Source organism: Myzus persicae, unplaced genomic scaffold (genome assembly GCF_001856785.1).
Source record: "Myzus persicae strain clone G006 unplaced genomic scaffold, MPER_G0061.0, whole genome shotgun sequence".
Taxonomy (NCBI): domain Eukaryota; kingdom Metazoa; phylum Arthropoda; class Insecta; order Hemiptera; family Aphididae; genus Myzus; species Myzus persicae.
Window position 1 is genome coordinate 220,227 of NW_019100703.1, and position 16,906 is coordinate 237,132.

Sequence of the window (16,906 nt, forward strand, 5' to 3'; positions counted from 1 at the left end):
AATAATAATATTAATTCAACTTTCCGGCTACCGTATTCATAATAAGTAATAATAATCCTAAAAATATCCTACACTAACATACCGTCTCCACTTACAATCGTTTTTCGTAGACAATGATTTTATATCATTAAATTCAAATTTAGTACTATCCATTCAGCAACCGTCTAGACCAGTGGTTGTCAACCTTTTTTGGTCCACGGCACATTATTATACATCACAAGTTTTCGCGGCACACTCACACGCTTGACAGTCGCAGCAACTTCGGCAACTTTGCCGGAGGCAATAATTATTGCCATGAGCCTACTAGTACAACATTTCTCGCGGTACACTTAGTCGATCTCACGGCACACCGGTTGAGAACCACTGGTCTAGACACTTAATGTACAGCAGAGCGACGTCCACTTATCTGTTTTTTTTTTTTAAATAATTATTAGCAGATATATTTTTCAAGAATTTTGATGTATCCTAATCAAAATTCAAGCTAGTAGTTTTTGAATTATGTAACTTTGTGTTTTAAGGATAATATGTATATTATGGTAAAAGGTTAAGTAGATGGTAAATTAAAAAATTGAAGTAGTGAACCTGATTTTCAATAAAGAATCTTTTTTTGATGATTTATTATAACCAATAATATTACAGCGGCTATTCTTCGATGGACAAGGGATGCAATCAGGGCATTATCCGCGGAATAGGGTGACAGGACATCCACGGAAAACGGATAGGGTAAACGTAGGGGGCTTAGATGATTTAAAAAAGTTAGCGATTTCTATTGATTTATCAATATGAATAATTTGTAAAAATGAACAAGTATAATAAATACTACATCTAACATTACGTCATGCAGTTTTTATTTTTATAAAACCATTTTTCAAGCATTATTATTCTCATTAGTTTAGACATTTATTTAAATAAATCAGAAACTCCTCGTTAGGATTTTGATTCAGATGCATCGACATTTTCAAAAGAAAATCATCCGCTAAATAATTTTCGGTAAAAAAAGGGGGTGTCTCATTTGAAAAATAGAAGTTTGTACCACCACGGTACACTCGTTGAGTATAGTACAGAATATATCAGAATTCAGACGAATGTACTGTTAAAGGGAAAAACAAGAGCGAGCTTGCTTAAAAAAAATATCACCCTGTATATGCACTGCGCATATACACTACGTAACATAACAATAATGTACAACTACATTATATATAGCTTCATGTCTGCTGCAGTCGTCTGCGCATCGCTTGCAAATCGATCGGAATAGTAGTCATTTTCACATCATACTATCCGCCGCGAAATCTCCGTTTCACTTTCGACCGACCGCGTGTGTATGCGAGTGTGAGCAGTAGTCGTAGGCATGTATGTATGTATAGGTAGGCATAATAACACGCGAATAGTAGTAAGACGCACGTAAGACTTCGCTCGCGTCATGACGATTATTATAAACGCGTCCCGGAGGGTCATCGCAATTGTCCGGGCCGAGAGAGCCGCTCGAGCGTTTCGTCACACGCGCGCTCTTATAATATAATATATTATGTATAGGCGGTTTGCGCCGTCTCGAAATCGTTATTATGTTGGCGTTTGTCTCTTAGTTTTTTTTCGCAACAATACTATACGCATCACAATCATTGTGCGGCATAAACACAATATTATATTATACACATTGACACATTGTGCTTATAAAATAATACCGCCGCCGCCGCCGCCGCCGCCGTCAAAGCCGTCCGACGAGACGCCGCCGCAGCGGACCGTCGATCGCGTTTCCGTCGTCCTTTTGTCTTATACGATGGTCGATGACGATCGCTTTGGGTCAGCTTTCACGCGCGAACGGTCGGCCACGTTATTGCGTGTACAGTAAAGATAATTGAAATATTAGCCTTTAAGCGAAAACGCATTGTAATAGTGAGCCCGAGCATTACGTGGGGCTTAACGGATAAGCCGATTCCTCGATATAATATCTGCGCTCGCGTAATAATAATACTGTTAAATGGCGAACGACGAGAATTAATAATAATATTTCTACCGCACATGAGTACACACGTGCCTACCCACATATATTATACATATGTATACACTTCTGTCGTGTTTTTGCGCTTTTTATTTATTTTTTATTTTACCGCCGCACCGACTCGTCCAACCGTGACCGCTGCATTGACGACGGAAAAACATTATTATTATTATTATTACACTCGCATTATTGTACATACCGTTGGCCTCATTTGCGCCGCGGTCGCACTGCACACGCACAACACATAATATTATATTATAAATATTACTGCTCATATACTACGCACCGTATTATCGTTAATATTGTTTTTGTTTTCAATTTAAACTGAGGTGTCGACAAGAAGATAAAAAAAAAAAAACATGTTGAGAAACTCGGAATATATCTGTATTAACAATTTACAATATTTACGGTATGGAAGAACTTGCATGTACGTTGTTTCTGTGTTTCCTTCGTTGAACGCTAGTCGGAGAGAAGTTGGGTTGGAGAAGATTTTCCGCGTTTGGCGTATTTTGGACATCTGGTAACGATTTGATCGTTTGAAAGACTTTCCTTCCGTGTGTCGAATACTGGGGCAGGTTCTGTGGAGATAAAGAAAGAGTGTGCACTATTTTATTATATCATTGGTGTGTATAGGCGCACGTTCAGCCTTAAACCTGGGAGGTGCTAAAATGTTTCAACCCAATGTGATCGGTGAAGGGCTTTGCCCCATCGCCCCCCCCCCATACGGCTATATGGTAATACGCACCAGCAGGGGTGGCTCCAGAGACATGGGGAAGGGGGGGGGGTATGTCATAATTTTCAGAAAACTTTCGATATTATTTTTTTTTTTAATGTTGTAATTAACAATAAGTATATACTATATACTTTTTAAAAATATGGGCTTGGGAGAGGGTCGCCGCCCCTGCATACCAGGCGATAAATTAATATCATTTCAAATAAAATTATGAATTAAAGTAGAGTAAAAAATTAAAAAATTGAAGTAGTGAACCTGATTTTCAATAAAGAATCTTTTTTTGATGATTTATTATAACCAATAATATTACAGTCTATTCTTCGATGGACAAGGGATGCAATCAGGGCATTATCCGCGGAATAGGGTGACAGGACATCCACGGAAAACGGATTGCGCGGATAATCCGCAAAATCAAAAAAATTATAAAAAAATAAATTGGAAATTGACATTTTTTTCATTTCCGTAAATAAAAATTATAAATTATTTAAATGCAAAAAAATCGGTCACAAGTTGTTGTTTCTTCGTTTGAAAACCCTTCTTTTTATTGTACCTCGTTATCGAGTAGTCGGCTATCACAAATTATCACCCAATTAAATCGATGATGATTTATAAAGTAAATATATGTTTGTACACGTACATATATGTAGATGATTCCGCTCGCGGATAATCCATAGTACACTGGACATTAATATTATCGCTTGCGTTCTTTGCGGTTTTTCTCAGTCACATATTGTTTCGTACTTATAATATCACATGTTATTCTAATATTAGAAAAAAATCAACTACTGCAGCTGATTGTAGCGACATCGCTGGTACCTGTTGCGGCAGTCGTAAGTTGTTAACCTACCACCGTGTGTGGATGACATCTACCGCCGCCGACGTAAATCGCCCAGCCCATAGACGGATTTGTTTGGCCGCCACGTACAAATGTTTACGACGTTGCATTTCGTTTAGAGAAAAAACGTTTTAACGGTCTTACCTTTTTTGGTACAATGCGCAGCGTCGAGATAGCCGAGTGTTATATCATACGGTATTATTTTAATAATAAATATATATATTGTGTATACGCACGCGTACACGGACCGCTTAATTCACAATAAGGCTCATTCACCATTATATTTTCCTTTAGTCATTTGGATTTAATCGAATTCGGGTTTTCTTGAATTTTCAAGAATACCCAAGTATTATATTTTCAATTATTTGGACACTTTTGATACCGTTCAAATGAGTACCAGCCTTTTTCACAGTAAAACAGAGTTACAACTGAGTTAACAATTGTTTTTTTATAAAATGTATTGTACCTATACAGGCTGCATTTCGTATTAATGCTGAACTCCAACAATTTTTACAGACTATAAAATATTAACTAAATAAATAAATAAATAATTACTAACATTTTCAAACAATCATGTAGCCTCCATGGCTCCACGTCTTCCAATAGAACATCTTAGAAAAAAGTAATCTGCCTAACAATTTACAGGAAAAAAGGGGATTTTCATTTGGAAAAAAGAAGTTGGTATAGCCCGAATATACATTTTTTTAACGGCATTTAGAAAATAATATGAGTATCTGAAAATCCTCAAATTCACTCGAAATGTCATTCTTAATGGGGGAAAGGGGGTGAGTTTGGTGAATCACCCTGTATATAGTTTACAAACATGTAGGCATGTGATAGCATGTGACAGTCGCACGCAAAACCATAAATACAGGGCATGAGAATTGTATGTCCTATGAATATGTTTATGTTTGTAATGTTTGTATACATGATATTATTACAACTTGAGGCTTGCCTACGCATATAGAATTTAATTGGATATACCTACTGCAAACGCGGTAACCTGCAGACATCAACGTGCGTTATTATTAAAATATGTAAAAACGAATCACAACCTGTGCTATAACTCGTGGTTTTGTACTCAATTGCTGATTGTCCATATTAGGGAGGCGTAGATGGGTTTATTCGAGGGTGCGCGCTGGCAGAGCGACTCTGATTTTTTAAAAGTAATTCAAACTATTCAACAATTCTGCAGGGTCGCTGGTTAAAGTATGTAAACTGTTATAGAGACATAGAGTGTAACTCTTTAGTGCATTTATAAGTATATAGCTACTATATATTTTTCATTTAAACTCAACATGTTTAAAAGCAGAAAAATACGGAAACGCATATTCCCATGCTTGTGGACTTTAACGTTATTGATGATTCGTTAAAGATGATTTGATTTATTTCGATCAAAACAAATGGCATATCTTACGAGGTCAGATGAAAAAATATAATCGAATTTTTGAGACCACAGACGTTTGCGAAATGTACGTACCTATCCACGACACTACATATCTCCAAGAGCCTTTCTAAATATTGTTCGTGATATAAAATCTAAATACTAAACGGCTTTAAAACGTTATTTATTAGAAAGATAAAAATCAAAATTTGTATGGGGTCCATGTCCCAGGAAAAGTTAAAGCCCATGCTCTCATTCCAGCTCGTTTATTATTTTAAAAAAAAATACACCTAATGTCAAACTGTTAACTTGGGCCCAAAACACTTTTAGTCGCACTACATTCATCGTCATCGTGAAGTAGATGCATATATCATCTACGTTCAAACAATTATTGGTCCACGAAATCCTTAACGCAATAAAATTTAATTGGTTATCCTTCGTTTCAAGTATAATTTGGTACGACGTCTTATGTACCCACCTAATTAATACATTAAATCAAAACGTTAATTGTTTGCCCGTGGTTGTCTTCAATTGTGAAAAATTGAATCTTCTAAGTAATGCTGTCCTGCAAAGTTTGATATCACATTACCACCTGTTGCAGAACCTTGAGTCTGCAGAACGCAGACTGTGATATGACACGAAAATAAATGAAAAGTATGGCGGAGTTAATATGGCGTATAGTTTAAATATTATTTTTAATATTTAATATCCCAATTTCATTCGTTTTTCAGTAATAATTTATAATTTAATTTTAAAACTGCAGCTCCAAATAACACCAAATTCGACAAGACTCTTTAACTCTTTCTAATAAATCGATATCTAAATGTCGGTGTGAATAGGATTCGTTTCGAAAGCCGCGTTAAAGTCGATGATATTATACTTATTGGGTTGTAGAAGCGATCAATCGCAGACAAGCCGGGAATGTGTATAAATAAGGTGTATATTTAACGCAATTTTTTTTTCAAAACGTGCTTCTTAAACTTGCGTCACGTGATTCACGGTTGCGAAAAAGAGATGGTGTATTAAAATTATAATATATATATATATAATGTCGAAATTAGGAAATTTTAATAGTTTCGCGTTTATATTTGTACTATTAATACATTAAATTATCGTGAATATGTACTCGGAGGTCCGAACGAATCGATGGTATCTATTCGCATGTTATTGATTTCGCCTTGAATAAGATAGAGCCTAGTGTAATGAAGTCGGCTTGATAACATTACACATTATACGACTCGGACGGGCGACAGCCGACACTAAAATAGGAAGTACGATATGCCAACGTAAGTGTGTGTGTGTGTTAGTGTGTGTGTGTGTGTGTTAGTGTGTGTGTGTGTGTGTGTTATGACGCATATTCCATTCGCCCTCCTTGAAATGTTAACTATATTTCCATGGGTATATGTATATCACTATGAGGTGTGACTTGCTGTAGTCTATCTACACAGACAGGGCGATTCACCGATCTAACTCGTCCACTTCAAAGCTTTAACTGCAAGTAACTGGTACCTATACTTTAAAGACCATATTTTCGAATAGTTCAATTTTGACATAGATGTGTTTTTGGGCTTGGAACAACTTTTTTCAAACCGATTTTGCGTAACGCACTTTTATCGTCATAGAAACAAATTAACAATTAAAACATACTATATCTATAATTCCTCAATTTTCCTTGAAGAAGAAAAATATCAAGTTGGAGCATTTGCTACTTTTTTTAAATATGTTTAGATTTTTCTTTGAAAATGTTAATAACTTATCTAAATGGTTATTCAATAGAGAAGCTCCTGAATTTTAATGTTTATGTTTTTCGGATAACATTATTTTTACATGGAATAGAAAATAGTTGTAATATAAAAGCGAGTATAAGTACTTAATATAATATTATTCGGAAATGTTCCCAAATTTCAAAATGTTGTTAAAAAATTCAATTATTTGAATGGTGGTCTTCGAGTAGGCATGGTAAAACATTTAACAAATCAGAATATAAATTTTAAATAAATGCATAATTAACAGAAAAATAAGGGAATAGTGCTTGATGCGGTTTGAGTGACACAGGACACAGAGACACAGCGACACAGACACCACTGGTATTGCATATACAATACCTCAATTAAATATACTTATAAAATATAAAATATATCATACTATATTGTCTATAATGCAGTCAAATGTCGAAATAATATTGTATAAATAATTTCAATTAAAATATTTAGGTGTATATAATATTGAAGATGAAATTATTATAAGCTGTAAGAAATATGCTCTTCTATTATTGTTGATTTAAAGTTAAAAAACAATAAAATTACACAAAGTACCTATCCATAAATCATTAAAAAAAATCTAGTACGTTTACTGCATTATTTTATGATGATTTATTAACATATATAATAATACAATAATATAATATCACGAAAAGAAAATTATTTTTCTTATCACAAATTGCACGGGTCTCGCCGGGTGTAATTCGTTTGAGCACTTCCATTTATTTTACCTGAATGAATCCGAACAAAATGTTCATCAATCGTAAGATTTTTCTTTCCAAACACAAGATCATTTTCTCGAAGTTAAAAGTTGTTAAATCATTTTTTATAAATATATTTATTATTTCCTAGTTTATAATATGAGGCGATTAAGAAAATCTGAACATTAAATATTATACCTAACATTATTAAATAAATATAAATAATGTTGTTAAAACATTTGTGTTTTCTAAATAACCTTATTTTAATCCATATTAAAATAGCTCATTTAATAATAATTATTGATGAACTAAAAAATATAATATTTCTTAAGTACCTATATAAGAATATGGTGCTTCAATATTTTTACAACTTTTGACTCTATACAAGCATGGTATACATCTCGCAGGTGTAATAAATAATTATTTATTGATATACCGTCACTATAATATTCAAATGTTTTCCAAAAACCAATTGTGGAAAAGAAAAATGCTTTTTTTCGTTTGCTGCGAAATGGTTTTAGATTCTGAAAAGAGTGTTATGAACTTAAACTATGATAGTGTGCAATCTCACTGGTGCATCGTGGACTCTACAGGCGACACTAGCTATAATACCTAAGTAAATGTTACTATAATATTAAAACGTAATTATTTTTATATTATAAAATATGTTTAATCTATTTATAAATTTCACTTTTTCATATACGTTTTTCACGATAAATATAGCAACTATTACATAGGCGGTAATACTCACCTATTTTATTACTTGGCCGACCTCCGCGAGCAAAATTCATTTATTTGTTGTTTTTTATTCCGACGGGTGTTGTTGGTACAAATTCGTTACTTCGTTTATTGTACACGATTGTATGGATACAGTTTCAAGTAACGAATAATATAAACTTTCTTTTTTTTAATGCGTTTAATAATAATATAAAACCCTTTTTCGTTAGTATGTGGTGTTTTGTATTTTGTAAATTTTATTGTTCTTAATCTTTTTTTCATAATATCAAACATACATTATAGCATTGTCATCGGCGAATCTGAATGGCAGGTAACCTTAATAACAATTATTTTGTTACAATACGAAAACGCATTTACTTAAGTTAAAATTTAAATATGTTGAATACAAAATTAAATCAATAGTAGGTCGGTACTAGGTATATCATATGCCTCAGCTGCGGAATCATTTTTCTAGTTTTAAATTTATACCAGGTTGTGTATTTTTCTCTTAAGAACATCCGCTTTACAGTTTATTAAACTTTTAAAGTACATTTTAGGTTCACTGACAGGTGTTTTATGAATTATTTTATACGAATTCTAAAACAGAAGTTACCTGCACAACACTTATAACTATTTACTATCTGTTTATTTACATTATATAAAAATTTTTTTTATGATATTATAAAACATATAATGTTTTTATATTTTTAAATTCAAAATAAAATTATCATAAAATGTAATTGCGGTATGGTGTACACTATATACTATACTACTTAGTGCCCACTAATAAATGTACTTCTATATTAACCACAAATCACAAATATCGGTGCAAACTGCGTCTAACTAACAGATGCACATTGCAACCTTCGAACCCAAGCAACTGTATAAAAGGTATTAATTGATTGATGGCGTTTTTATGTAAATTTAAATATTTTGAAATATGTATTTTGATGATCATTATTCATTAAGAATTCAATGTTTTTTATTCAGAGGATTTTACAATTAAGACAAAGAATATGCCTACAGAGAAACAAAGTATAAATGTTTGTTTATAAAATTAATAAATAATAAATAAATTTAAAAATACATTCAAGGATAGTAAGAACCGTTAAGATTCTATAATTATTATTATAATAAATAATTTACAAGTCCTCGAGGTTAGATTTGTGATTATTTGCCACTATCTATAAAAGTATTAAAATATGTGCTCTTTTTCGTGAAATTTGGCTAATTAACTTTTATAACAATATTATTATATTTCCCAGTATTAAATTTTCCTTAACGCTTTGATCTAACTTATTAGCAATATAAGTAATATTAATTTCAATTTTAACAATGGTTTTAATTATTTTCTGGTTTATCAAAGTGTAATCCAAGGACTGAAATGTGTTAAACATCTATAAAAATGGGGCCGAAGCCAGTTGCTTATACTTCATTTGATCTTGTACATACATAAATTGATTTTTTTATTCATAGTAGGTACCTATTGCGTCAAAAAGAAAAAACACTGTTTATAAGTAGTGGGATCACTAAGACTAATATTTTTTCCCATGATAAACTGAAAATATTTTGATTGAATTCGAATAAAAATTACTTTTCAGAAAAGTAGGTACATTGTATCGACCAAGTGAAAATATATTAGGTATGTTCTTATATAATACAAGTGTCCGTTATTATGATATATTATATGTACGCGACCTAAGTGACAACTGACAAGTCGCCAAGATAAACGTGCCAAAGACTGTATAGTGTTTTGCTCGTTATAAATCGACTACAACTGTCATTACCAAAGTAATTATTTTAATGACAAAAAAAAAACAACAAAAAAAAATCACAATAAAAATATTAAAAAAAAATAGCATTATGTTTGAAAAAATTACAAGTTACCAATTGAAATATTATACAGTGCATTGACGATGGCGGATGTTACAAGTATCCTAATAACGCTGTAAACGCCAAGAAAATACAACGAAACTTCGCATTCAAATTACCAGATCATGGTTCAGAGCTATACGATAATGTACGTTTTCGTACACCGATTTAATTATACAATATTGTATTTGATTGTCTTCAAAATAACTGTATTATTGTATTACCATTACCTATAAAATGATAATAATAATATGTTAATGTCATGAATCACAATAAACACATTTTGCTTGTGTTATCCTACTTCACGCGACCACGTAGTACATAATATATCACATATGATTATGTAGAACGAAAAGAAATTTATATCTTTTCCATGATAATTGTCCACCCACTTCTGAATGCATCTGTCGTAAGCGATATAAATCATAATATTCGTAATAATAGGTCTTGCCGATTTCGTTTACGTGATTTTGCCCGCATCAAATGGTCACTATTGAATACAATTATTACCAAGTACCCACCTGAGAATCGCTTATAGAACCTGTAGAACATATTATTATCATTTCCAGTTGTTACTTTTTACGCCTATAACATAATCATAGGAATGTGTTATGTGTATTATGTACACTCACAATTTTCGTTTAGAAAACGAATTTAAATAATTTTTTTCGCGTATTCATTACAAACTACATTTTAAATTGTGTTGTCCTCAATAAATTCTATAAAAAACATCACACATTTAATTTCCTACTAAATTGTCCAAGCCTAAGACTGTTTGTGCGTCGTGTTTACGTTATGGTCGTCTGCAAACATTAATTTTTACGCTGAAAATAAAAAATAAGTATAAAGATTATGATCACCATTAGATTTTCTGATGAATAAATAAATACTTTGTTGGTACTTATCGACGTATACAATTAATTGAACAATGGTTTTCGCATTTTCGCTGGTTTCGATATTAACCTTGCAGTTTATCATAAATTGCGTTTATTTTTACTTACAATCATTTGATGTCTTCGTTTGGTACAATTTTCGTGTTGTAATAATATTGGAATAATTTTTTAACTTTTGTTGTTTTTATTCCGTATTCGAGTAAGTCGTAACGAATGTGTAATTATACTTTCATTTTTGTGGTCTTTTATTTGGATACTATAGTGTTGTGATTGCACTAGTCTGCTCATTTGATGATCAACATTAAATGTACCTCCATATTCAAGCTCGGATTTAGTTAATGGACCTATCGGGACTGTGCCCCCCCCCCTCTCACAACCCTTTAATCCACATTGTACGTATTTTGATTCTTTTCAATTTTACAGTAGAAAAATAATCGTTTGTATGATTTACATAACGGTATGGTGTGACATGACGTGACATCTAATATGTACGAATACGTACGAATTGTCTTATAAAACGACATAGTTATTTTAATAACTAATTCTGCAGCTGAGCGTTGTTTATTATATTGGTGTGAAATAATTACTTGACTACAAAAAGTATAGAATGACGGGTTTCGATTGTCTTTTTTAAGAAAAAATATTGTTATAATACTACTAATTAGGTTAAATGATGGCCTCAGGGCCGTGACAAGGTTTGTTGAGGAACCATCAGATTCAGCACATTTACCGTGGTTCGGCGATTTTGCGACCTACTGAATTTTGGGACGCGCTTTCGCTTTTTCGAGGTCTTCGCGGGAAAACTAGATTATATAATTTATTTATGTCGTCCGTGCATCATTTATACTCAATTGTAATTAATTTTTTTCAAACAATTTTATCGTTGCAGTGTCGATATTGGGTTCCAGTTGGCACGTGGCCGAGACAGTGATCACGAGCGCTTATCGAGCTCTTTCCAAAGAACTGATCACAGCGGAACTTGGTGCTTACGTCGGACTTGGTCACATCAACATAACCCTGTGCGGTAAGCAGCGAATCGTAAATTTTTTTTCTGTATTTCACATTGTTGACTATAGGCAAACGCGTCCGTGGTACCATTAGTATCATACGAATACGCGAGAATGTTCCTAATACAATCTAATTATTGTATTCAATCGTGTTGTTTGTGTCTTACAGCTATGCCGTCCGACAACTCTTCTGTACCCTTGGAAGACATCAGCTTCAACGAACGTTTCTCTTGGCTGGGAGCTCACGAGATGGGCGAAAGTTACCAAGCCGCCTTGTACCGGGGCATGCCCTTCCCCATACTGACTGTGGCCGAATACTTTAGCCTTGGCCAAGAAGGGTTTGCTTGGGGAGGTCAGTACAGAGCCGCGGGATACTACGGAAGCATATTTTTATGGTAAATATATTTTAATGTGTATAGGACCTGTTATAGATCGAATAGTTTCTCGGTCGAGACTGCAGCTCTTAGAAATACTAAATTGTACCGTATATTATGTATAATATGTTATGTACAATATATAGACGTAAATATGTCCGAAAAGTATTCTATCCCTCTCGCCCTCTAGAATTTTTATACCCTGTTGTCGGAAAGAAAATTTTTACACTGTCATTGGCTACCTATACCACGATGTTATCAAAGCATATTCCTTATTATACTAGACACCCATGTAACATTCAATTCTACATAATATGTTAAATCAGTTGCCATTTACTCAAATACTAAAAAAACACTCGAATCACGTTACTTCATCACAATCAAAAAATAACCATTACATATTTTAAAATAAAAATTTTTTTCCGAAAATCGATGTTAGCGACGTTTTCACGGTGCAGCGGTAAATCGCCTTACATGCGCAATAATACTCTTACCGACAGCAGGGCTGGAAATTGGTGAGCCGTCTAAAAGATGCCTCCTCCGCAACGTACTTACGTCTGCAGTGCAGTCAAATCGAATTATAAGACCAATTCGCATGACTTGTTTGTGAACCTAAACAACTTATAACATCATAATGTATATTTATGCCTACAGGACAGCGTTTGTGTTGTGGTTCCTGATGAACGTGCTACTGATTGTCGTTCCGAGGTACGGCGCGTACACAATGATTGGCATGGGAAGTTTTATGGTCGGAGCCACAGTGGCCTATCACAGCATGCTCCCGTCGTCGCCTCTAGTCATACGTTTTCAGGACGACAAGTTTTTACTGTTCAGGCTGGGCTGGTGTTTCTGGCTAACATTGTTTACCGGTTTGTTTGCCCTATATACAGATAATAACTAGGTATTAGATACGCCCATATCGTTTCGGACAAAGGTATACATTGAGCACAATGAAGCAAGAAAATTGTAAATTCCGATCGATACATTTAAGGAACCAATATCCGAGGAGTAAATTTCGCCCGGAGAATTTTTAAGTGAGATTATTTGTGTGATGGTCATTATAATACGACCACAAACAATTTATCGTTTTGATTTTTTCACATCGGTTTCATGGATATAATTTATGATTTTTTTTTTAATAATATTAGTCTATTCTCCAAACGTTTTGAAAATGCTGTACATGTTAACACAACATCGCCACTTTAATTCATCTGTTGCCAATTTACAATTTTATTCCCGGAGGCACAAGCGTAAATTACTATACCCATTTTAGAAATTAATAATACTTTCATGTTATTTTATTCGTTTTGTTAACTATACTCTGTTGTCGCAATTTACAAACGTCTATTACGTATCTATACAGTTATATCATCACGCATAATACATTAAAAATAAAATGTAATAGATCATTATTGGCTCAGAATTAAATGTTCTATACGCTATATGTGAACATTTATGAGTTCATCATCATACAAATATTCTTGATTTAAATAGCTGTGTAAATTAAAACTAAATTAAGATAACAAACAATAAAACGTTTGAATTACACTTGTTCAAGAAGTTTTTAAGAGATCACGGGACTACTAGATTACAAGGAACATTGTATAGGCAACTTTACATGCATTCGACCGTCGTGATAGTCATAAATACGTATCTAAACTGATAATTGGTGCCAGAACAGAGACGGATACAAAGAACGAAATTATAAATGTCGCTCGTTCATTCCTCCGTACTTTTGATGGTGGAATTAAATATTTTCCAGAGTGAAAATCGGAATAGAAAATACCATGTTTGTGTAATTATTAGAATGTGTAGTTCTTAATTTGTTCAATAGTCACAAGACGCCTCAATAGCTTATTTTCTGTTATAATATTAGTAAAAGGTAATTAATATATTTGAGTGCGTATTGTAAATGTTAATAGAATTTCGTTGTATTTACTCATCTAAAAAAAGTCATTGGACGAAAAAAAATTAAAAAAAAAATATACCTCAAAGTTTTTAATAGTAGTAATGCACTTTTTATTTGTTAATTAAAAAATTACATTTGACAATAATTGATGACAACACACTCAAAAATATTTATTTTTAAAAAAATACTAAATTCTTTTAGTATTGGCAACAACAAATGTTCCAAAAATACAAAAAAGAAAAAAAATTGTAAGTAAAACATTGCTTATAGAATTATTATGTCTGGGTTCAAATTTGTTGCATTTTAAGCTAATTATTACAAATATACAAGTGCCCTATATCAACAGTTATCATATTATGTTCATAAACCTAAATATCTAAGTGCAACCTAAACTACCTAAAGCACTGTCGTCCGATTGCCGGGTTACACATCATATTTAACGGAGTCTCCCCGATACCTACGTAACATATCGACGTGACCTCTGCCTATATAATTTTGTTAATGATAAACAACTCGGTTAAATTATTATGTGTTACGGTGTCGGTGCGATGAGTACCTGATATATGCCCAATAATATTTCCCATACATTATCCGATGTTACCGTTTTGTTTCCCCGCAGGGCTGCTGTGCATTTCCGTCGGGTTGATAATCGTGGCCATCGATTGTGTGTACCCTCACAAGTTCTCCACCATTCTCGAGGTGGACTTCGACACGCCGTACGACCGGCACATCATCATCGAGGACAGCATCCACCGGAAGAAACGCGTCGGCAACAAGAGTCTCGAAGAGCCCGAGGGCCTCGGCCGCAGGATACTGAGGTTGTCTAACGCTATGCGATTTTATTATAATACACGGGAAAACCCGTCGGGTGGTTTGGTTGCGCACGCTCCCATTATTGTTGTATGATTATGATTAACGCGCCGTCGTTCTGTCTCGCAGGCGACTGTCGTCCAAGAAAGACGACGACGTCAACAACCACATGAAACGCGCAGGCGCGGACAACCGTGGCTTCGAGTTGGATCCGGCCCCTCCGAATTCGCCGTGGAGGTTTCCGTACAACAGGCCCGCGGCCCAGGGGGTGAAGTTCAACAGGACTATATCGCAGGACTCGATGACTAGCCAAACGTCCAACTTGGCAGTCGCTTTCAACAACCGTGACAAGAGCAGGCTGTCCATATTGAAAACGTCTTTGCCGCCCATGAGGTGATCTATACATTATGTTAAAATAAAATATAATACCCCCAAAGGCAGACCAAATCGTATGCCTAAATTCAATATGAGTAGGTCATTTAATAGGTAGTTATGTCAATAGTTATTACGTCATATAATATATTTAACTCTAAACGCTTATTTAATTTTAGTTAATATACCTACAGCGAAAAAAATATAAAAACTCGGTTAAAGAAAAATTTATTTATTTATTTATTGACCACCTGAGTCGCATAACATTTTATAGTTTTTAAAAATTGTGAAAGCCATTTGTAATTCGTACCACGATGTCATCTTATATAGTTAACACTTAGCACACTGTAATATTAGACAATTACGTACAATTAGGTCTTATAAATTATCAAATCAAAATATATTTGGATTTAAAACCATTGTATACACTGCGTGATTAATCAAAATATATAAAATTACATTTTGATTTTAACCACAATTAGATAATATGTATAAATATATTATGATTTCAATTTTCAACTTAACATATTATTTTTCAAATTAACTTGAAAAATTTATATTATATTACAATTAGAACTTGAACTGCATACTATGTACAGTTAAGTTAAGAAGTTAAAAAAAGATTAACTTTACAACCAGCTTACTATTGATAGTATTATATCTGTTAGGTCTAAGGTACCTGTATATATTATTATCAACTTGATCGTGTTCACAAATCTACGTATTCCCAACGTTGTGATTTTGTGAGACATTAATATATTTTAGTAACAGGAACCACTTTTAGGACAGAAATTTAGCAGCTTTCGAATTTGAAAATAAACATAGACAATATCAATTGTAACTGTCGTTGTTTTTAATTATTTAACTACGCACTGAGTTGAATCGACTACCGAAAAAATCGATACATTTTGAACACAATATTACTTGGGCATTGAATGTTCCAGGAAATCCGAAATCACCTATGGAGACTTAAAATTTAATGTTCTGTAGTCTTCTAAATGATCGATTTCCGTCGCAGAAACCGTGGAAATACATTTTTTTAAAACTAGTATTTCGTTTACATGGGTTTTGTCATTAATAGTGTGTTGTTTGTTTTATTGTAAATATTACCAATTAATCAAAATGTGTTTTTTTTTTAGACCGGCGCCCGGACAAGCAATAGTGGTGGATAGAGCCAAAGAAGTGTCCATGTGGTGAAACTTCTCAAAATAATATAATTATAAATGTGCCAAGCAAAACGATTTGTGAAAATTTTTTTGAAGTCTGATCGTATAGACATATAGATATATACATATTATGTACCATATTATATACATTACAAAATGACAGTCATATAAAATTGTAATTAGTTGCTATCATATTAATTATGTTGGTTTTGTTAAGTGGAACTAGTGAAACGAAAAGGTTAAAATTCTAGATTTCAGACATTGATTAACTTAATTTACGAATAAGTACATAAATATTTATACTGCAATGATCAAAAATATGTAAAAAAATAGGGTTAAAAGTATGTCAAAAAGATGTGAATATAATTATCGTA

The 16,906-nt window shown here is 33.2% G+C and overlaps 1 protein-coding gene across 2 annotated transcripts in view; it reads left to right on the forward strand.

Annotated features, from left to right (window-relative positions):
* Window positions 1-16,635, forward strand: part of LOC111042546 (dual oxidase maturation factor 1) — a 64,773-nt gene extending 48,138 nt beyond the window's left edge. For both annotated transcript variants that reach the window (XM_022327189.1, XM_022327188.1), the window contains exons 4-9: window positions 11,784-11,918; window positions 12,071-12,296; window positions 12,930-13,144; window positions 14,804-15,002; window positions 15,124-15,387; window positions 16,506-16,635. In XM_022327189.1, coding sequence (XP_022182881.1) covers window positions 11,784-11,918; window positions 12,071-12,296; window positions 12,930-13,144; window positions 14,804-15,002; window positions 15,124-15,387; window positions 16,506-16,563 — 1,097 coding nt within the window. In that variant the 3' untranslated portion in view covers window positions 16,564-16,635. The remainder of the gene's footprint in view (window positions 1-11,783; window positions 11,919-12,070; window positions 12,297-12,929; window positions 13,145-14,803; window positions 15,003-15,123; window positions 15,388-16,505) is intronic.
* Window positions 16,636-16,906: the final 271 nt, after the last annotated feature.